The sequence below is a fragment of the Peromyscus californicus genome, unplaced genomic scaffold (genome assembly GCF_007827085.1).
Source record: "Peromyscus californicus insignis strain IS unplaced genomic scaffold, ASM782708v3 Scaffold_21__1_contigs__length_65335640, whole genome shotgun sequence".
In the NCBI taxonomy this organism is placed as follows: domain Eukaryota; kingdom Metazoa; phylum Chordata; class Mammalia; order Rodentia; family Cricetidae; genus Peromyscus; species Peromyscus californicus.
The window spans coordinates 21,615,265-21,639,348 of record NW_026294514.1 but is presented as its reverse complement, the minus strand read 5'-3'; the positions used below and the strand labels follow the sequence as shown (position 1 = coordinate 21,639,348).

The following is a 24,084-nucleotide window of genomic DNA, read 5'->3' as shown; positions in this document are numbered from 1 at the left end:
CTCTTTTTTCTAAAGTATAATTTAAGGTTCAAGATCCTTTAAACTGTTTTTGTTTTCTCTGTTTTGTTCAGTTAATGACTTAATGCTATAAACAAATTCATGTAAATGTGATAGCCAGTCATCTTCCAGGAATCTTGTAAGGCTTCATTTATTTCACATTTCAATGGGACTTTCCTGGTGTAAAGGTGATTGATTTCTTTCAGTGATGTGTCTGTAGCACACGTGTCCAGGCATTATCATCAGAGGCTTATTCCACCTTTATTACAATGATTATATGGACAGTATGTGTGGAAGAATCCATTGCTGCTATGGTTGATGTAACTCTAGGATATCTGTTCACTTTTTCTGTCTCATACTTACTAAATAATTGCCTGGTTTTCTCTTAACCCAGGTCTAGGAGCTGACATGAGTAGGTCATGGGAGCCTGTCTGTGTGTGGCTAACTGATAAATATCATAGCCATTCTTGAGAAATTCACATATCACATAAACCAGATATGTTCAGTGGACTTCAGGAATGTTTTGCTTTGATTGGGGGTATTTAGATGTAGATTTCTGAGACTTCCAGTTGTTCCAGTCAAAAGTGAACTCAATCTGTCCCCTGCTGTCTCTCCCCCAGAGCAAGTCAGTCACTGCTGTTGGTTGTGGCAATCTTTCAAGGTTGCAAGAAATCCACCAACCCTGTTAAAATCCAGCAGCTCTATTATTTGCATTCCCATTGCTACAACCATTTAAGACCTAGCATGAGCAAATGTTTGAGTGTTTGAAAGAGCTTTGCTTTTTTAAGTTGAAATCATTGGAGTATGTATTGTTGAGTTCCTTTTTGCCTGGATGTTTTAGTAATAAATTAATACAATAAACAATGGTAAAAGTAGCGGGAGTCTTTTTTTGCATTTCATTTATGTTCATAGATATAGTCTCCTTTAAAGCTATTAAATTAATATGATATGCTTTGAGTGGAGTTTTTCACCCATCTGAAATGTTCTTAATACAAAATTTAGTATGATATATTTAAAAATTATTAATATTCATTTGCCACCCGTCAGCCAAATAGAGTAAAAAAAATGCTTATTAGCAAAGATGAAGGAATAAATGGATAAACTATCAATAAATGAACTTCTATACTTTAGGATGTCTACATTGTGTAGAAGGATTTTCCTTGAAAATGTGCCAACTTTTTTTTTTCAACTTTTGGATCACATCTTATTATCCTAGCTGTAATTAGAAGTCTTGTGAAATTAAGAACCATTAAATGCAATGAGTTTTCAGCACAGAAAATTTGCCCAGAGGCACCCAGCCAATAGGTCTGCAAGGATGGGGCGTTCACAGAGTCTTCCCTCCTCTCCTCCTATTCACTCTAAAAGGAAGCATCTTTTCCACTTAGCTAATTAATTACACCTGCCAACAAGCAGATGGTTCTGAAAGCTTTGAAGCATGGAAATAGCTAGGTGCATATCAGCTAGCTTCCTTCAGTGGCAATTTAGATTATAACTCTTGAAGCTCCAGAGAAATGAAATATTAAATGACTACAAAAAAATCCTATAACCTTTAATTTTTTTTTAAAAAAAAGTTTTTTCAGGTATAAAATATATGCCTTTTTTTCCTGATCTCAGTGCAAGCACATTTTCAGGCTGTTTATGTTTGTATTGAGGTTGGACTAGTACTGGCCAGAGGTTGCCAGGCAATTGTTCTTAGCACTAAGATAAAATAAAAACAGTGGACTAGATATGTTCTTAGAAATTTTCGAAATATTGTCGCTTTACAGTAAGTTATATTTTGTTTTTTGATATGTTGTTTAAATTGATGTAAGAATACATATGTAGCCATGTTGAAAATAGAACTGTAGCATGGGAGGAACTCTAATATGTTCCTTCATATGTACCTAGTGTTCCATGCTGTTAAGCTAACCTAGTCATGGTCAGTATTGAGAAATGATCAGTGAAGTTTAATTTAAGGTAATAGTATTTTAAATATCACCTAGCTATATATAACTACATATATACCAGATCAAATTAACCATAAAAGATGAGTATATATAAGATGAATTTGCAATATTAACTTTTATGAGTTTATAATAAAATATGTAGTTTATATCTTATTGAGTTCACAATGATTTAGTTTCATAAGAAATTTAAAGTATGTCTTCTGATATACTTTGTTACTTTATATGTGAAGTAGTACAGCCTTTCTATTTTAAAGGAATATATATATGTGTATATATATACATATATATATATATATTTTAAGTGAACATATAATCGTGCTAGTGGTAGAATAAAAATGTCTCTGAATTTTGGCCTTCTGTGTCAATACATTTCTAAAATGTATCTAAATGAATCAGTGAAAACACTTCAAATTTCCAGAGAAAATCACTTCCCTTTACTCACATAAATAAAAAGCCATGTAATAAACATATCCAATGAAGGATTCATTTAAATATATTGGGTATCGAATGATAACATTTAATTCATATGTCCCAAAGACAAGGTTGTTCTCTTCATATCTTAATATCTAAATGCATAGAATTCATTATGTTTGCCTGCATTGAAGACACTTTGATTAGGCTCAGACTCATTACTTTTAATTTTTACTTTCCCTTTCTTCCCACAATTAAGTTTTATTTCCTTTAACTTCTAACTGATTAGACTTGAAACTTAATTAGAAGACAAATTTCAGTGTTTTGGATTTATTAGTTCATAGATTATTTCATTTTCATTTTTTATTAACTAATCAACAGCTATAAAAAATGGTTGAAACACCATGCTTAAACTGTAGATTTGTTAGTAGAACAACACCTCAATACATTTAAGCCACCCAGTTTTCCCACTTTTAGAAATGAAATTGCAAGGGGCATAGAGACAGATTCTTTCAGGCTTCTGACATTGGGTATGGTAATTAAAATCCATTTTACCTTATTCATTGAACCAGAACCCTAAGGACTCAGTGTAGAGTTCCCACAGTACTTGAAAATAATAAAATTGCCTTTAAAAACCTCAATCTCTTTAGTGAATGGAAGGCTTTTCCTTAAGTAGGCTGAATTCTTCAAGTTTTATTGTACTGCCTTTTCCTCTGTGCCTACTTTTACAGAGGTAAAAGGAATCCACCTTCAGTGATGAGGTTGGGATGTGGTCCAGACACTCTAGCAGAGCCAAGACTTTAAATGTGGTGCTTCTCATGTAGAAATAATCCCTTAAAAGCATAATTTTACCTTTCAACTCAATAAAATATTTTTGGAAAACGCTTCAGGGAAATTGCTGAGTTCTTAATTATACTTGGAAGTAGACTGCATAAGACAGAGTACACCTCAACTCTGCTTATGCTGTGTTTTCTTTCTGTTTCTCAGACATCCCTTCCTGTAGTGCTGGGAATGTGGAATAAAAGTTTGAAATTAGAATCCCAGTTCAGCACTTAGACTGACTTGGACTCTCAGTTTTCTAGAACACTCTGGCCTGTTATTTAGTGTCCCAAACTTTATTTTTCTCAACTGTACCATGAGACCATTAAAAATTGCCCTGCCTAATTTTCTTAATTAAGGGAAATACAGTATTATGCATATTCAAGTAGAGGTAGCATTTATGAAGAACTATTAATATGAAATCTACAATGACCGGTTAGTCAGACCCTGGAATCCTCACTGGAGTCTTGTGTGTGAGGCATTAGGCATCTTGTTTGATCATCTCTTGTCTGATATGCCTTTTGGGGACAAGAATCCCACTCCCACAAAAAATGCTGATTTAAAGACTCCAGTAATTTTATGAGTGCTCAGTACCTATAATTTGTCCCTAAAAGAAAATTTGAAAGTTAGATAAATAGGTTAAAAAGTCTAACTAGCTTGCTATTCAAATCCTTAGGGCTTTATAGTTGTTTTTCTATTGGTAATTTGATTCTTGGTGTAAAAAAAGTAAACAAACACAAAGCAGCTTACAACTTGATTAATTTAGAGTTTACCATCACAAACTTGAAATAAGTTTTCATAATGACAAAAAAGTAAAACATGCACCACAAAAAATGTTTTATTTTTTTTTCTTAACAAGTTACAAACTCTCATTTTCTAACTTAAAATAATTGTGTCAGTTGTCTTTCAAAAGGATACTCATGAGATGAATAAGGGAAAGTTACTGGGCAGGACAGAAACAAAATATGCTCACTGGAGGACTCTTCCTACTGTCCCTTAGTAATAATAGCACATCAGTTGGACATTTGCTGAGAAGTAACAGTCAGTGAGCATTTCCAAGTTAACTCATTTGGGCCTTATGGTTGTGCTGTGAATGTGATTTCATTAGTATCTTTATTATATGGATAAGTGTAATGACACTCAGGGAGAATGAATAATGCTATATGTTAATGTCAGCATATGTTACAAGTCGCAATCATGGTTACCCATCTGTCTCCATATCCCAGGAAGAAAACCACATCTCAGGAGCTATCCTTCTCTAGTATTAGACTTTTGAGTGACGGAACCATCTTATCTTGTTAGCATTATAACATTTGGTGTTTTCTTATGTCTAATCTTAAAAAGCATCTCTAGTGCCTAAAATGAAATCCATCGACATTTATTAAATCTGGGAACGATGGACCATCTAAACTGAAGCTATTTTTTTTTTTTACTTAATTGGAAGATATAGGCATATTATTGCTTGATAGGACAGATTCTGCCGTGTCATTTTATATTAAGAGCATAAAAATTTTTTCACTTGTGGAAAATGAGATTTGTAGGGCTGGTGGTCATATGCTGATCTACTAAATCGTTACTGAAAAAGTATTAATGAGTTTGTTTTAAAATAGCATGTGTATGTAACTTGAAGTCTTTGGGTCCTTTCTCTGAGTGAATGGAGTACTGAGTTAGAACTTCTTAATTCAGGTGTGATGACCTATATTCCCCTCGATCTGCTGGCAGTATTATTTCATCTTGCTTATTACATATCTAGTGTTTGTTGTCTGTTTTATTGATATAATAAACAACTTAATACATCAAGCAGTGTGTGGAGCAGTCTCAGCATTTCACTGCCCTAAGCTGCTCAGATACATTGGTATTCTGCATTTCCCAATGAATCCAGCTGGAGACTTGCCAGATCCTGGCCATGAGAGAGCTCTGGCTACTTGTCCTGGGCTCGTAGAAATGACCTTGGCTTTATTGAAGCATGAAGGTGAAAGTCACAAGGAGACTGTTAGAGGACGCCTTATGACCTGTGAACCAAGGACCAAACCAAAGGAAGAGAAGGAGCTTAAAATGGGGTCACAGAATGTGGCTACAGAAATGATAGGATATGACTCAGAGGATTAATCCACTAGGTATCCAGGATTACACAGTGCAAGAGCGCTAAAGTGTTACAGAATCTCTCATCTGGTCCTCAGGATAACTAGTCTTTAGATAAAAGAATCTCCCAAATTGTGCTGATAATCTGTTTTGAACAGCCTTTAAACATCCAGGTCTTTTGCACACAATATCTTTAACACTGCAAATCAATGGTGAATACTAAAATCTTCAATTTGTAGATGATAGAAAATAAACTGAAATGACTTTGTCTATAATCTAGAGTGAAGGAGTAGTGAAGATACTGAGCATGAGCTGTAGGGAGTCCCCATATGTGACAAAACTAACGTGGGAAAAACACTTGAACACATTTCAGCATCATTTTAAGTTAGTTGAAGGAAGTAAAAGGAATATGCACTACATGGATAGATAAATATGAAGTTAACAAACAAGAAAACCTAATTTGTAGTTTAAGAAATATTGTGTGAATATTTAAAAGACATGTTTCTGAATGTGTATTATCTTGAATTTTTATCTCTCTTTTTGCCATATATGTAATTGATATTTCATGTTTTGACAACCACTAATGCACACAGAATCACTACCCTTATTCAGACACCCATTCCTTTTTGGTTTTTCCCAAAGAATTACATAAAATATATGCTATTAAAATTCAATGTGAAGCTCTATGGCTTCTTTTCTAACTGTATAGAAGTTTATTGCATTGTATAGACTTTGAGTCTAGTTAATTTTGATATATAATATTTTTATTTATTTGTGTTTTTATAACAAAGTTTAAACTTACAAAAATATATTTAAATGTCTTTACACATTTAGACTTTTTACAGAATTACAGAAACAGGTTCTTTGTATTATTGTGTCAGAATTCTTTCATTCCTTATTTTTATAATTTTTTGTTTTCAATGTTTGTATTGCAACTTCTGTTTCTGAATCATCCAGGCCCCCAATTTACACACTTATATTCTGAATATTATCTTGTATAGGCTTAAAAATCTTGATATAGTTGAGAAACCAATAATCATTTTGCAAGATTTAATAATTCTTCTTTTTCTTGCTTTATCTTCTATTTGCAAGTTTTATCTTGCCAGCAACAAACATACACATTGATGTTGTTATTACTGTCATCTAGGAAAATCATCCTTTATAAAAAACTCTAATGAAGTGAAGAAATCACACATTGTGAGAGGAGTTATTAAAATGATACAAACTAATATAGGAGGTGAGATATTTGAAAGTGACCTTGCAGTATATCCCAGGCTTATTGTATTAAAGCTTGTAAATAAAAGGGACAAATCATTTCTGTACTAATATGACTTCCTCCCTTTATTGGAAATGAAAACATTGAACTCTGCTGATTTCTTTTTCTACTGAAGCAATTACATTTTCTAGAAACTTGGAGCAGTTATTTAAGAGGATTGTTGTCTGTAATGTGGGATTTTTGCTGGATAGAACATAAAAACATTTGAGCTTTATGTAAGGGAGTATTGTGTTTCAATATAAAGAAGCCACTAAATCTTTCATGTTTTCTGTTTATGTACTTGAATTGTACCCATGGTTATTATCAGAGCAGTGATTACCTACGTAAATTTGAGTATACATCATCAAATACCCATATTTTGTTCTTTTTATAATTGTCAATATAGTTTAATATACTTTAAAGATCTTTTGCAGAATAGTTTTAAGAATGTTATGCAGACCTCTCTCTCAAAAGAATTGTTGGAATGGCATATGATACACTAATTGTTTGCTAATAATGTCAGATAGATGTCAAATTTTTCACATTTTTATAACTGTTTTGAATACACTCAAACCCTTTTTGGGCAATAGAAATGGATCCTCTTATCCTTTAAAGTTACATTTCAAATATAGTATTTAAGGGGATCAAGTTAGTTAGTTTCTTAGGAAAATAAAATTTAAAATGATAATATGCATACCAACCAGGTGGCAGATCACAAAATAGAAAAAATATAAAAAACTTATCTAAAACCAAACATAAAGATAGTTATGACTCTGAAGCAAGTAGATTTCTATATATGCATGAGAATAAAATTTGATAAGATAGCTTTGGAAACCTACTCACTACGTCTCATCGACTTCATTTCCAAATATACACATGGCATAGGTTTGCTCATAGCTTTGCATCAAAGGAATATTCTAGGATATAGCAGTACCACTTACAGTAACCCAAATGAGAAAAATATATATTTCCCATCAATGCAGACTTGGAGACACCATGATATCATGCAACAATGAATGTAAACATGGCAGATGAATTTTGTAGACATGATGTTGAGCAAAAAATAGAAAAGATGTTAAAATGACATGTAGGTTATTAGTTGTACGACAGCTCTTTTTCTCCCTGAGGGGCTGTGGGACTGGCAGGTGAGAGAGTTTGTTTTGACTGTGGGCCAGGCAGGAAAACATTAGCAACACATGACTAAGAGGCCACATATACCCATCCATTCCTTTTAATGATTTCTTTGATTTTGAGCATTCCTTTTTATCAACTCAACCCTCTTTTTTTATAGTAAAGGGATTGAAGAAATAAGATAAACTGGAATCTAGAACGCTGATGAGTGTACACTTTACAATGACCTTGAACCATCTAGCCAGAAAAATACATAAAAGGAAACAAAACTTCCTCCTTTAAGGTGTTCTGCAATCTCTTATTGAGTAACAGAATATGAATGTAAACATGTGAAAACAAAAGCCTCTCTTATACCATTAGTTAACATTAGTTGCCTAATGTTTAAATAATCATTAAGTTTAAAACAGAATCAATGTTTGATAGGTCCTATGATTTCAGCAACCCCATTATAGAGGTTAGAATTGTACCTTGAAATAGTGAGACAGATCTTATAGCTAGCAAATCAAAACTAGATCCTGAAATTTGTTTTATCTCATTAACTAGATTCAGTATTATTTCCTTCCTGTATTCCTCAAATCTTGACATTGGAAGAATGATCTATATGTTTATCATCTGTGTATCTACCGACAAACCAACCCATACTGTGGACACCCTTTCTATTTACTCATAGCCTACAATATAACATTATTTTAATGTGCAAGAAATATTCATATACCCGGTGTTATGAGATGATGATATCTGAGTTAGGGAGAATTAGTGGATATAAAATGAAAAACTCTAAGGAATTTCCATCACGACATTATGATTGATTAAATATGAAGAGATGAAATAACCACTGATAGATCTTAATTTGTTTAGAGGGGAGTGTATGAGGTCAGAGAATGCTTTATAGGAATCAATTTTCTCATTCCCCAATGTAGGCTTTAGGGATCCAGGGATAAACTCAGTTCACCAGGTTTGACAGAAAGCACCTTTTCTCCCTGAGACGGATTGCTAACCCAGAGTTTCTTTCACATTCTGGGCATTTTCTTAGGAATTATGAACAAAGAATGATGTACTTCATGGTTTTTAATTCTTGAGGAAACCGCACCAATATAGGGAAGATAAGAAAAGTATCCAGGGTGTGACAGCATGAGCTCTGTGTCAAATGATCGTTAAAATAGTGATAGTAAGGATGGCGAACCACTGCATGACTAGTTAGTCCCAGCAAAGCACTCCAAAGAGCTTGGACTTGAGCCGAAACAATGAAAACTCAGAATTGTCTTGTTCACTGAAGCACTATTAGCAAGTTAGAACAATGTGGCAGCATTGCTGGGTTCTGTTACATCAAGGTGTTTTGCGTATATTTTCTATTATGACTTGACTTTCAGCCAATGGGTCTAATAATTTCCTCTTTAAATTGCCTTGCTCTGCTTGAAAAACTGTCTACTGTTACTGCCTCCCATTTGGTATTCGCATGCATGAGCTTTTGACTCTGATCACCGAGCTGAAAGACAGAGGGTTGCATCACTCATTTACATTATCACCCTCTACCCCCTCCCAATACAAATGTGACATTTCAATTTTGCACACTTCAACTCTCCTTAAATCATCTGTATAAAAACTTCAAAGCTTGATTGATGATGAATGAGCCATTGTCTCCTCAAGCACCCGTTTCTCATTAGCCTTTGGAGTCTCAGCTTATTAATAATGAACCTTGAGGGCTGACCCAGTGGGGTGGCAGCAATTCATTGTACTCCCAGCTGAAAGGTCTGGGTTTGGGAAAGATACAGGAATCCATAGACCAAGTCCATTCTAGAGATGATGTATTAAGTATTACAGGTGGACGATGTGATCTATATTACTTCTGTGTCATTATCTGCCCACAGACTTGTGTGGCTTAAGGTGATGACAGTGAGAAAGATATATTGCTTTGTTTCTGAGAAAGATCCATAAATGCTTGTGCAGCTTCATTTTGAAAATGGCCTTTGTGTGACTTTGGATTTTGACTTCTTCGTTGTGTGCTTTGTCTTGGATAGGTAATATAAGTCTAATATATACATTATTTAGGTGTCTGCGCTGTAACTAGACAAGTGTGATGCTTTAAACCTGTATTATTATTGTCATTTTCATTCTACAGTTGACCTATATGATGCCCTCCTACAAAGTGAGACATTTAGATACATAGCCGGGGATTGATGTAAACAATTTCTTTCCTGTTTATTAGATTTTTATTATATCATTGTGGTTAATAGTTCTTTGAGAGACAGTTACTACCAATATCCGTAAAGAGACCAAAGTGTCATATGTGTAACTGCACTTACAATTATAATACCTGTTTTGAAAAAAGAGAGAGATTCAGTCACTTTTATGTAGTAATTAGAAATAGTACATTGGGTGAGAGAAATACTTTCAGTTTTCTAAACCTACCAGGAGGTCACATTCATCTGCATTTTTGGTAAAGATATCACACCACAGTTAGACTATTTCATATAGATCTGTAACAAAATACAATTATTTGACCACATTTTATTTTGAAAGAATATATTTACATAAGGTCAACAATTCTATTAAAAGAAGCTATCTGGCAACCCACTATAATAACCAGTTTTGAGAAAGTGGCTAACAAAATAATTTATTTGAATAACAAAAACATTATTTTCATCAGACTCATGAAAAGATATTAAAATGAAAAAAGATCAATGGTAAGTGTTTTTTCTGGATTTGAAGATGTAAGTTGCTCATATTCTCTCTCAAAAGTCATATCAGCAGTTTGTATTTTCCTAAGAATAATTTCAGAAGCTCCACTACGTAGACTAAAAAAATTGAGTACTACAGTATAATTTTAGGCTTTTCCATAGTATATACTAGGTAATTTGTGTAAGCTTAAGAAAATTGGGACGAACTAGAATAACTCAAAGTCATTATTATTCATGTAGTAACTAATAACTGAGTTTGATGGATAAAATGGACTTTTTATACCACTAAAATGTGTTAAAATGACTCATAATTATTAAACATGCTCTCTACAGTAATCCTGTATGTTTTGAGCATTTTATATAGTAACATTTATTTTATTTCAGTTAACAAGAAGTCTAACCATAAAATTACATATGGATGTGTTTAATTTACTTTGTATTCAATAAATTCTGCTGTCTATAGATTTTAACTTAGTAAACATCTATTGTGTATCTCAATACTACAATACCCAATACTGGGATACAATTTTGACAAACAGGACCAGTTTCTGACTTAAACACAGATTCAGATAAAATGATTTAAGTTGTTTATGGAAAAGGTTACCTTTCATAATTAATTTTACTTGGTCACAATGCAAATTAAAACTAGAAGATTCAGCATAAGTTAGGTGATGAATGTTGGCATGAAATTACATGGCTTATGTTTGTTCATATAAGCAAAGGTATGCATTGGGCAAAGACTGCCCAATGATAGGTATTGCAAAGACAGTTATGAACCATGTCCCCTAACTTCACGAAGTTTAGTCTAGTCATATTTAAGTTTAAAATAATGTTATATATGTGTTTTTTAAGTTAAATCCCATAGTTACATTACAGCATAATGTAAATTGTTATTTCCTTACTCCAAGTTTAAAAATATTTATTCCATCTTTCACTTGACCTCTATATATTTAGTGAGAAAAGCTTGAGATGTAAATATATTTAAGAAATATATTTAAGTGTTTAATGGGGTTTTTTGGTAATGAATGATACTTTTATTTTTACAGAATGCCATATCTAATATAACTTTAACATTTATTAGTAAGAGTCAGTTCTGTTTTGAGAAATTACTGGAAATAGTTTCATACAATATAATAAGAAAACTCAAAGCTTCTCCTATGCCAATTGATTAAATGACCTTGAATCTTTCCTAATTTACTCTGGTATGTTTTTAGAACAGATCATGAGTGCAGTGGGATGAGACTTGTAGTAGAATATTTTAAGGTGTGTTACTTTTGTTTATGTTGCATCTGTTTAACTCTCTGAAGCTGGGCTACTGTGCCTGTGTAAAACACCTGATGGTCTAATAAAGAACTGGCCAATAGTGGGGCAGTAGAAAGGATAGGCAGGGCTGGCAGGCAGAAGGAGAAATCTGGGAAGGGGAATTGGAGATCTAGCAGCCAGAGGAGGAGGGTGACTCCAGGGGCCAGCCACCCAGCTACACAGCAAGCCACAGAGTAAGATAGATTTACAGAAGTAAGAAAACAGGAAAATCCCAGAGGTAAAAGGTAGTCAGAATAAGTTTAGGAAAGCTGACAAGAAACTAAGCCAAGCTAAGGCTGCACATTCATAATTAATAATAAGCCTCTGTGAGTGACTTATTTGGGAGCTAGGTGGTGGGTCCCCCCCAAAAAGATCAAAGACCAATTAACAATAAGATTGCTTTGAACTTCTTCACTTATTTGACACTGTTAGTCACTCAACTCAACCTCAACTTGTGCCTCTTGGACTGTCCATAAAATTCATTCATTGTTTTTCCTCTCTTCTTTTCAATATAGAACTCTTTTTTTTAATCTAGATGCTAAAATTTAATTATTACTTACTTTAGCTTCATGTTAGGGAAAAGGAAACTGTGGTTATGAAACAGGTGGGTTTTTTTTTCAAATAAATCTTCAATAAAACGAATGAAAACATTGCTGCTTTTATAAGCTACTAAAAATAGATGTAAATGCGAGTGACTTTTTTGGTATTTTATCAGAGTAAGATCTCCCCAAATCCTTCTGTTTTTCTGGTAATTTTGTCCTGTCTGACAGTAAGCTAAATCCTTCATAGTCAATTATATCAGGTTACTCTTTTGTTAATATATTTGTATGGGTAGGAATCATCCCATAGACGTTTCATATTTGAAAAATAACCTAATCAAATATTTTCTCACAAGTGATACTAAAATAATATTTTACATATTTATAATGTTATAAAATCAGACAAAACTTTAAATCATATTTAAAGATAATTGTAAGTTATTTCCTGAAAATATTTTTTAGACAAGTATTTAAAATGTGACATCATATGTTCCTTAGTATATTCCTGTAAATGTCGATGAAAACTTACTTTTTTATAATTGTGGGATTTTGTCATTCAAAAGTGGAGAAAGATATATGTCATAAAGGCAAAACAGCTATTTAAACTGAAACAAAGAAACTATTCCATATTGAAAGCTAAAAATGTGTAAATCTCCCAACTGAATTGATTGAGGAAGCTGGCTTTCCGCTCTTTCATGTCAAAAAGTACCATCCAGATTGACCATGACTGTGCCTTAGTTCAAAATTTTAGTCTGTAAGCTTGTTTTTAAATTATTATTGTCTCTTTTCTGTATCCCTTTTCCAAGAAAAAGCCAAACTCTCCAATGTAATATTTCTAAGAAACAAATGTTAATAATAGTAGTAGATTAATTCTGCTGAAGAAAGAGATTTGAGAAGATTATTATTCATCATAATACAATCTGATTCTATTTGAGAATATCCAGATATGAAGTAGCAAATGGACAGTGTGTTTCTTCCATGTGAACAGTTTGAGTTAAAATGTTACTCCTGAAAACTAAGGTTGTTTTCTTTTGTTTGTTTTCATAATGTTTGAGCTATTACCTCACCCCTTGTGTATTTTTTTTCAATAGAACTTTTCTAAATGTAGACTGAAAAATAACCTTCATTTCCTGAATAGCAGTCAGGATACTCTTTCTTTTCACCTAATGAAGAATTATTCCTGGACCTGAATAGTATCTCACAGTGCCTCATGAGAAAGCTATTAGTATAAAACCTGTGCACATTTTCCCATAGAAACTTAATGCCAAACATTAATACAGAAATTCTTTTTTACAATCAGCCTTACATCTCCCTTCTGCTCTGATGAAGGTTGGATGGTTGGGTCATGAAAAATAATGAACCAGGCTTTAGAAGAAGAAAGATGATCTAATTCCCCTTTGTTTCTTTTTTTTTCCTCCTCTTCAAGAAGTGGAACCAACAGGCAGTGAAAAGATTGATGATGAGAATGGGACTGAGTTTGAAGTGGAACTCTTTGAAAAATGTAAATTAATCTAGAGGATTTTATACATGCAGAGCCACCAGGTTCTTTGAATGTGCCACCAACTTCGCATCAGCAAATGCTACTCTGCTGTTACACGTTCCTTTGTTCATTCATTTCACACTGGTCTAAGAGAGCTCTTAAATGTTTAGCTTGCACCAGGCACACAAAAAGGAGAAAATAACAATATTACTAACTTTGAAGAACTGCACAAGGAAGTTGACACTCTAGGTACAAAGGAACATGACTCTCTTTCCACACTACTACACTCTATCTGGTTGGAATTTATTGGTTAGCAATATGTCCTTAAACTGCTGTTTCCTCTGTCTTTCATAAAGTACCAATGGACAATTTTTTTTGAACAATGAAATGCAGTTATTTACATTTTATTTTTTAGTGAATTTTAAGATCATATACTCATTATACACAACGATAGATTTCATAGATATCTTACATAAGTACATCACGTACTTCTATTATCTAAACTCTTATTCTCCTTGTCTCTATGCACCTCCTATTAATCTCATTTGTTCCCCATATCTCTTCTTTACCTACATTCCCAATTTACATGCATTTATGTTCTTATCGTCCTATAAAATATCTAAGCTCTTCGAGGCCAGCCTGGGCTACCAAGTGAGTTCCAGGAAAAGACACAAAGCTACACAAAGAAACCCTGTCTCAAAAACCAAAAAAAAAAAAAAAAAATCTAAGCTCTACAAATAAAAGAGAATATTCGATATTTATCTTCTTGCATCAGATATTTCATTTAGTATCATTATCTCTAGTTGTATTTCCAGCAAATGACATGATTTTATTCTTCTTCATAGCTAAACAAAGTACCATTTTGTATATACAGCATTTTTTTCTGTATCCATTTATGGCTTGGTGTATACCAGGCAGAGCCTTCTGTTTCCTCCTCATCAGAACATTATGTCTTAGATAACATAGCTGTTCTGTATCTAGAGTGAATAATACAAGCACTCAGAAAATCAAGGAAATAAACTGACTCTGTAGAGCAGCTGGTCCAACACTGCATCTAATACTACTTTTTGTAAAGACTGTTACTTGTTTTTCTTAGTTTGTAGATGGAGTTTCCAAACGATCATATAATGATTCTAAGATTATATACTGGACAACAGAGAGAAACTCTAGTAGATAATAAGCAGGACAGCACTATTTGTATGTCTAATTTCTTTAAAATAACTTTTTTCAGAGGAACTATCTTAATTTTTCTGAATAACTTAAAGGTATCTGAAAGAAGCTCTTTATATGTCATCATACATTGTGCCTAGGGAATACTTTAAGTAATCAGTATTAGTTGTTTAATAGAAAAATCAAGTAAAAGGTAGCCTTCATGGATTTTTATAACTTTTTCAGGTTCCAGTGCCAAACAGGAATGATATAACATCTTGCTTTGTGTTATTTTTAATAATTGACCAATCTATTGATAACATTTCAAGTGGGAATAAATATTTTGTAACAGAACATTTAATTTTTATTTTTTTTACTTTATGCTTATTACTAATGCATGGGCTCTAGTAAACATCAGATTTAATAAATTCTAAAGAAGGCACATTTGAAAGTATGTATCAAAGATCTTGAGAATTCACAGTCTGTGGCCATGGAATGATATTTTTAGAAATTTATTTTAATGATTAATTAAAGAAAAAACAAAATAACAAGAGTTCTATTAAATAACATTAATTAGTTCATATTCTGGTATGTTATATTATCATTAAATAAAATAAAATAATAATTGTAATTCAATACTTAATATGTAATATTAAACCAAAGTAGCAGATTATGAAATACTACTAGTGATACTGTTATAAATTCAGGGTAAAGTCACAGATACTAAAAATATCTCTGTCAAAATATTGAAGGTTTGTCTATTAGAATTATTTATATTTTTGGTCTATACTTTTCAACCTTGTGAAGTATTGAAATCAAGGTAAGTGAATCAATGATAATATTTCTAGAAGCATCCTGGCTCATAATATAACTCTAACACTGAAAATAATTTGAACAATGCCTTTCAGATGGCTAACATTTTTAAAAACAAACTGATGGTTGGTTTTGTTTCCAATACAGAAATTCTAAATGGTGGCGTCTATGTAGACCAGAACAAATTCCTGTGTTATGCTGATACCATACACTGGCAAGATATCGTTCGGAACCCATGGCCTTCCAACATGACTCTGGTGTCAACAAATGGAAGCTTCGGATGTGAGTAGCATTTTCCCATCATCCGGTTTTAACAACTGTTTATCTATCTATCTGTATGTGTGCGTGCGTGCGTGCATGTGTGTGTGTGTGTGTGTGTGTGTGTGTGTGTGTGTGTGTGTGTGTGTTTCTGTCTGTCTGTCTATGTCACAGTGCATCCATGGAAGTCAGAGGACAGACAACCTGTGGGAATCGTTTCACTTCTTCCAGCACATAGGGCATAGGGATTGAAATCATGTCATTAAACTTGAGGTCTAACCTCTATCTGCTGACTCATCTCACCAGCCCACATCGTCCTCTCTAATGTCTTAATATTCTTTTCCCCTGTGTTATAGTGAACATCTTATCTTGCTCAGCATGCCAGTGGTGATATTTTGATATCTGAATCCATTATAAAGCTCAGTTATTTCTTCCTACAGTTGTATGTCATACAGCAGATCGCTGACCAGCCTCATTCTTCTAATTACTCTCTTTCAGAATTTTCAAACCTTGATTTCTCACTAATGCCCTATTGATAACATTGGTCTGTGGTGGTGCATGCCTTTAATCCCAGCACTCAGGAGGCTGAGGCAAGCAGATCTCTTGAGTTCAAGGCCAGTCTGGTACAAAGGGAATTCCAGGGCAGCCAGGGCTACACAGAAATTCTGTATCAAAAACAAAAACAAAAGCAAAAAAACAATTCACAACAATGCAAAATGAGTCACTATAGAGTTCATATACAAGAAACACTTTACCTTCTTCATTTTTAATCAGAAATAAACTACTGAATTCTCTATTTTTTAAAGGTATAGTACTACTTCTACCAGAGAGGATTTTTTTAGATTAATAGTATTTAATATGATGAAATGATAAGCAAATAGTGTCTGAACTATCATCAAAACCTGTGCCAATGATTCTGTCTGGAATCTCTTTCATTTTTATAAAGCAGGCTTTGTTGTCACACATTTATTATTACTGACATTTGTATGAGAACTGAATCTTTATCAAGTATTAACCTGGGTTTTAAATTTCTCAATCTATTATTATATATTTCCCACCTGAAATCATAACTCTCTCCACATAGTTTCATAATTATTTGCAATAGTGCTGATTGTGTTATGACTCTTTTATGGGAAATCAAACTCCAAGGGACAATTATTAAATTTCATGATGGCCATAATAACATAATGGGGAAATATGAATGTATTTGATCAAAACTGACAGCTGTGTTTTTAATAAAAGGCTAAAACCCCTTTTTTATGAAAGTAGAGTAACATAATTTTCTTGTCATCTTTAAACAGAAATTTGTATGAGATTCTGTCTTTGTAGTTTTCAAGTTATCTAACAGGTAAAATTTCTTGTGCATTTTTTTTTAAATCTGCTTATGCTAACAGTGGGAAAGATGTGATTTGGAAATGGCTACTGTTTTCAGGTGGCTGTAATAAAGGAATATCATATGGGGCGGGGGTTGTATTGGTTGAATGGGGGAAAGGCCTGCTGACTCCCTGCTTCTCAGAGAGACTTGCCTTTAAGGCATAAATGAGATCATGCAAGAATAAAGTCTGAGCCAGAAGCCAGAGGGAAATTTGCCCAACCCCCTTACAGGGTTTGAAGCAGGAAAGGTCTATGGGGTTTGGACACTTTCACAGATGGTATCCCTTTGTGCTGATCTTTTGGAGGGCTAATTTGGATGGTTGTGCCTATAATTAGGCAACTGTGGCTACACTTTTTGTTTTGCATGCAAAAAATATCAGATGCAAAAATTAAAAATGCAGACTAGGTTCGTAATCAATGGTCCTTTACAGACTAGCCATCTATTGTTGTCAAAATGTTATTACCAGCTCTAGATGGTAAATCATTCCATCTACTATATGATATTGTATCTGACAATAATGAATTAACTATTGTTTAAATACTAGTTTTCTACGATTTTATTTTGCTAACAGAAAAAAATGAAAAAAAGATAAACACTATATGATCCCTCTAATATTGAATACATTGATATAGTCCACTTACAATAATCATATCTGAGTAACGAAATACAAAGTATAGCTATTCAGGGTCTGAGAAGAGGAAATCAAGGCTGCTGTTTAGTTGGCTTGCAACTGCAGTTTTACTAAATGAAAGAGTTCTGAGGAGTTATTACACACAGAAGTATAAATTTACCCATACAACTGACATAGAAAATTTAAAAGTTAAAATCACAAATTTTGTGATATCTTTTTCATCATAATTAGTAATAAATAAATGAATAAATGTATTTTTAATTTTTATTGATAATAGAGTCTTATCTCATACAAAACATTCTGACCACAATTTCCCCTCTCCCCACTCTTCCCAACTCAAAAGCTACTAAATACTCGAAATGTAATATAGATATAATCTGTGGTTTCTGTTTTCCACAATACAGTTGTCACTACTATTTGGTAATTTGTAATTGATGAAAATAATAACTTTAGCTGGGCATGGTGGCACACACCTTTAATCCCAAATCTCTGTGAATTTGAGGCCAGCCGGGTCTACAGAGTGAGTTCCAGGATAGGCTCCAAAGCTACACAGAGAAACCCTGTCTTGAAGAACCATTTTAAAGAAAAGAAAATAATAACTTTAATAGGTAATGAATAGAGAACCTATCTATTCATGTTAAAACATTTCTAAACTCTCTCACATAATTTTAGGAATCTAATGAATCAAATCTGGCATATGTGCTTGTTTGTCTTGTTACCAGTGTTAACAATGTGCATGCTAGATGTCTTTCCAATGAAGGATGACCACAACTGTGTCCTGAAACTCCGCCATTGTGACTAACAGTAAACAAAACTAAATGGCTTAGGATTTTCAGTAAATTTACATCTATTTCATGGCTTTATGAACTGATTTTTCTAATTTAGAAGTAGCTCCTTTCTTCTTCTGCTTGACATAAGAAATCTTAATCATGCTTTAAGATATTCATCAGGATATTAGTCCAAGAAATTTGGTCTTCCTGAGGTTTCATTCCAGAGATGCAGGGATGGTTCAACATATTTAAATCAACAAATTTGTCCATCTCATAAATAGTCTCAAAGTCAAGAATTATGTCATCTTGTAACTAAATGCAGAAAGGGTCTTTGGTGAAATTTAACATCCCTTCCCAATAAAAGACATGGAAGGACTGGCAATCAAGGGATTATACCCCAACATAACAAAGGATATATATAATACAGCTATAGTCAACATCATGCTGAAAGTGGAAAACTGAAAGCATGTCTGCTAATATTAGGAAGAGGACAAGGACGTCTACTTTCCATTCCTATTCAATAATTCACAAGAGTGCTTAAAGCCTTGGGTTGGCAAGACAAGAAATAGAAAAAAATAATCCAAAATTTGTATTGGAGGCTCAAAAATCTATGGATAGCCAAAAAAAGAACACTCCCAAAAATTATTTTTAAAAATATTTCACAAGTTGGGCGGTGGTGGCGCACGCCTTTAATCCCAGCACTCGGGAGGCAGAGCCAGGCAGATCTCTGTGAGTTCGAGGCCAGCCTGGGCTACCAAGTGAGTCCCAGGAAAGGCGCAAAACTACACAGAGAAACCCTGTCTCGAAAAACCAAAAAAAAAAAAAATTTCGCAAAATATATCCTTATGTATATTATTATGTATCTGTTATTCATAATATAAATATGTGAAATATTTAAAGAGAAATATGTTCTTTGTTGAAAAGTATTTCATATGTAATTAAAATGTAAATAAAAGGCCTATTATCCATATTAAAACTACTTATAACAATACAAACCTATCAGATATATCACATAGCTAAATTGTTTTTTCAGGACCAAATATCAGCTTACCAGAGAATAGGGATGGGAGATTGACAATTTGTACACAGTACCTGCTTTACAAGCAGAATTTCATAAACCAATCTTTCTCTAACAGGATGTTCAGACAGCTTTAATTCCTGAGCATTATAATTTTTGTTTTATTGAATCCTATATGCCTTAAAAATTACCATACCCAAACATTGCACACTATGTGCACGAAAGAACTCTCTTGAGTTAGAAGAAAAGCAGTCTGAAAATAGAATTTAACTAGAATTATTACAATAACACTCTTGTTACACCTTTGATATTATAGTATTTATATGAAGTAGATGTGCTCTTTTAATGTTGGACTTTGGCATACAGTTAAAATGCAATCAAGACAGGTATAGACAACTTCAATTTATGTAAATTCATACATGCAATCAAATTACAGGAATTTAAGAAATATTTTAAAGTCAGAGCTTAAATTAGAGGGAAATGTAATACATATTGGAAAGTGTAAGTTAATTTACATGAATTGAAGAGGTAACATTTTGAGAAGTACTGTAAAACAGATTTTTCACAAATTTCGCATAGTAAAACATTTTTTCAATACCCTTAATATTGTTTTTCTAATTCAAATTCATACAACAATCCTAACAAAATACTAGTAACTGCAGTAGCATACAATCTAAAAATATGTGTTACAATAGACTACATTAATTCCATGTGTCAGTTCTGTTTTTAATCAGAAAGTAAGGTCCTGAGATAATAGTAAAGTACAGAAAAGCAAAATATCAGATTAAAAAAAAAAAAAAAAACTCCCACATCAAAATTGAACAACACAGACCAACAGAAGGAAAAGAGCCCAAGAAAAGCCCCAAGAATTAGAGACTCACTATTTAACACACTCAGGAATCAAAGAAAAAATACACTGGATGCCATAATATATACAGAGAGAACCTGTAGCAGCCCCTGGAAGATCCTGTGCATGCTGCCTTGGCTACTGTGAATTCATATGATCTTTGATCATGTTGATTTAGAGAGCCTTGTTTTCTTTGTGACCTCCATCTGCTCTGGCTCTTACCTTTTTTGCCTTCTCTTCCATGGGCTTCCCAGAGTTCCGAGGGGAGGGATTTCATGGACACATCCCTTTGGGACTAAATGTTCAAAGGTCTCTCTCTCTCTCTCTCTCTCTCTCTCTCTCTCTCTCTCTCTCTCTCTCTCTCTCTCTCTCTCTCTCTCTGATATCTGGCTGTGAATCTCTGTATTTATTCCCATCTGTTGCAGAATGCAGCTCTCTGATGATGGCTGAACAAGGCATTTATCGACGATTAAAGCAGAGAATCATTAGGAGTCATTTTATCACTATTTTTTTAGACCAGTAGTATTTGGATTTTCCTAGGTTCCTGGGTTATCAAGTCTGTGGTTCTTGGTCACCCATGCAGTATCAGATAGGAGTTAGATCTTGTTGAGTGGGCCTTAAGTCAAATCAGATATAGGTTGGTTACTCCCAAAGCTTTGTGCCACCATTGCCCTAGCATATCTTGCAGGCAGTACATCATTGCAGATAAAGAATTTGAAGCTCAGTTTATGTTTCTGATTTACTTTTGGTAGCACTCAGAGTACCCCCCTGTATGAAAGATGCTAGAAAGTAGAGGTGAAGGATCCATGTAGGCATCAAGTAAACTTCTTCATGTTCAATGATTTATGTGAGTGTTGTGAGTTTGTGGAAAACAATCCCTTGTCTTTGTTGTTTGGAGGTTCTCATGGAATCCATTGGCCCACACACAATTAGATGTAACCCAATCCCAGTATTGGAAGCTTTGTCTGGTAACAAGAGATGGCCAGTTAGAGCTCTGTCTTATCTCTTAAGGGGTAGAAGAGAGGTGGGGGGAAGGAATGGAAGGCAAGGAAGGAGGGGAAGCTATGGTCAGTATTAAAATAAATGAAAAAAATTAATTAAAAAAAGCTCCTTAAGAAGAAGAAGAAGAAGAAAGAAGAAGAAGAAGAAGAAGAAGAAGAAGAAGAAGAAGAAGAAGAAGAAGAAGAAGAAGAAGAAGCCTGACTTTTCTAATGAGGTCAGAAAGGGAGTCGATCCAGATGGGAGGCAGGGTGGGGAGAAACTGGGGGGAATGAGGAGTAATCAGGATATATTATGTGAAAAATAAATCTATTATCAATAAAAGGAAGAGAGAGAGAGAGAGAGAGAGAGAGAGAGAGAGAGAGAGAGAGAGAGAGAGAGAGGGAGGGAGGGAGAGGGAGGGGGAGAGGGAGAGGGAGAGGGATGGAACTATATATAAAAATAGTAATTAAAAAAAATTACATAGTGAAAGGTAAGATGAAAGTATAAAAGATAAAAAATGTTAGAAAAAATGTCCATTTTCTTGTTAGAGTTTGAGGTATTTCCCTATGCTATAGGGAAATCTGCCCTAAAGAGACACACCGTTACCCCATTGGAAGCCTAGTTCGTCATATATAGCAGAAGTTCCCTTTTACTCTACAGAATCTTACAATGTATATATATCCACTCTGCATAAATTCTAGTGAAATGTAAAAGTTAGATAAAAGTAATAAAACTCACATTATATAATAATAATAATAATAATAATAATAATAATAATAATTCTGTTAAGGCAATCATCTCTTCATCCATAAGTAGAGGGTCCCAAGTAAGTACACTCTCTGAATTTTGAGGACATGATGAGGAGTAAGCTCAGCACACCTCTCACTGGTGTCCTCTTGCTTTTTCCTGGACACCAACGTGCATTGTTTGACTCTAGAAACAAAATCTTCAAAACGGATCCTGTTTTCATCCTATGTGATTACTTCTTCTCATTCAACTTTTCAAACAATGTCTATAAAATTAAAGAACTGTAATTAATTTCTGAATTCTAAACGGGGGTAATTTATTTCTCAGCAGTACTTCACTTTACTTCTTGGGGCCAGAAGAAATTTCATCTTCAAAATTTAGTGGGGACCTTCCTTAGCTCATCTAAAACTCTCATAGATTCAATCTTATTTATTACAAGTAGTTATATATGCATGAGTATATAAAATATAAAATGTCTAAATCTCTTTAAGATATCCAGTTTTGTAGAATACAGGTTTTTAAAGTATGTCCTTATTTTTTTCATTTTTTTCTTTTATTTTATAATTTAATTTAATTTTACATATCAGCCACGGATTCCCTTGTCCTCCCCCTTCTGCCCCCCTCCCAACTTGCCCCCACCCCACCCCCCATTCCCATCTCCTCCAGGGCAGAGACTCCCCTGGGGATTGAGTTCAACCTGGTAGATTCAGTTCAGGCAGGTCCAGTCCCCTCCTCCCAGGCTGAGCTAAGTGTCCCTGCATAAGCCCCAGGTTCCAAACAGCCAGCTCATGCACTGAGGACAGGTCCCAGTCCCATTGCCTGGATGCCTCCCAAACAGTTCAAACTAATTAACTGTCTCACTTATCCAGAGGGCCAGATCCAGTTGGGGGCTCCTCGGCTATTAGTTCATAGTTCATGCGCTTCCATTTGTTTGGCTATTTGTCACTGTGCTTTTTCCAATCTTGGTCTCAACAATTCTCGCTCATACAAATCCTCCTCTTTCTCGTCAGTTGGACTCCTGGAGCTCCACCTGGGGCCTGGCCATGGATCTCTGCATCTGGTTTCCTCAGTCATTGGATGAGATTTCTAGCATGACAATTAGGGTGTTTGGCCATCCTATCACCAGAGTAGGTCAGTCCGTGCTTTCTCTCGACCATTGCCAGTAGTATATTGTGGAGGTATCTTTGTGGATTTCTGAGGACCTCTCTAGCACATATACACAATGGAATACTACTCAGCAGAGAAAAACAATGACATCATGAGGTTTGCAGGCAAATGGATGGATCTAGAAAAAATCATCCTGAGTGAGGTAACCCAGACTCAGAAAGACAAACATGGTATGTACTCACTCATAGGAGGATGCTAGATGTAAAACAAAGATGACTAGACTGCTACTCACAACTCCAGGGAGGCTACCTAGAAAACAGGACCCTAAGAAAGACACAGGGATCGCCCAATGACAAAGAAATGGATGGGATCTACATGAACAACCTGGACATGAGTGGGTAATGAAGGGCAACGTTTGAGGGAAAGAGAACTTAGGGGAACAGGAGATCCCACCTGGATCAAGAACCGAGAGGGTGAACAAGAAATAAGCGACCATGATAAATGAAGACCACATGAGAATAGGAAGAAGCAAAGTGCTAGAAAGTATGTCCTTATGATTATCTAGATTTCCTCAGTGTCTGTTTTTATGTGCCACTTTTCACTTCTGATCTTGTTAATTTGTGTATTCTGTCTCTTGTCTTTTAGTTAGTTCAGGGTTTGTCTATCTACTTGATTTTTCTCAAAGAACCAACACTTTCATTGATTCTTTGTATTGTTCTCATTGTTTCTATTTTTATTAATTTCAGGC

The 24,084-nt window shown here is 34.2% G+C and overlaps 1 protein-coding gene across 4 annotated transcripts in view; it reads left to right on the top strand.

Moving 5' to 3' along the window:
* Nucleotides 1-24,084, top strand: part of Erbb4 (erb-b2 receptor tyrosine kinase 4) — a 1,089,367-nt gene that overhangs the window by 698,640 nt on the left and 366,643 nt on the right. For all 4 annotated transcript variants that reach the window (XM_052749761.1, XM_052749762.1, XM_052749763.1 and 1 more), the window contains exon 4: nucleotides 15,750-15,884. In XM_052749761.1, the coding sequence (XP_052605721.1) occupies nucleotides 15,750-15,884 (135 nt within the window). The remainder of the gene's footprint in view (nucleotides 1-15,749; nucleotides 15,885-24,084) is intronic.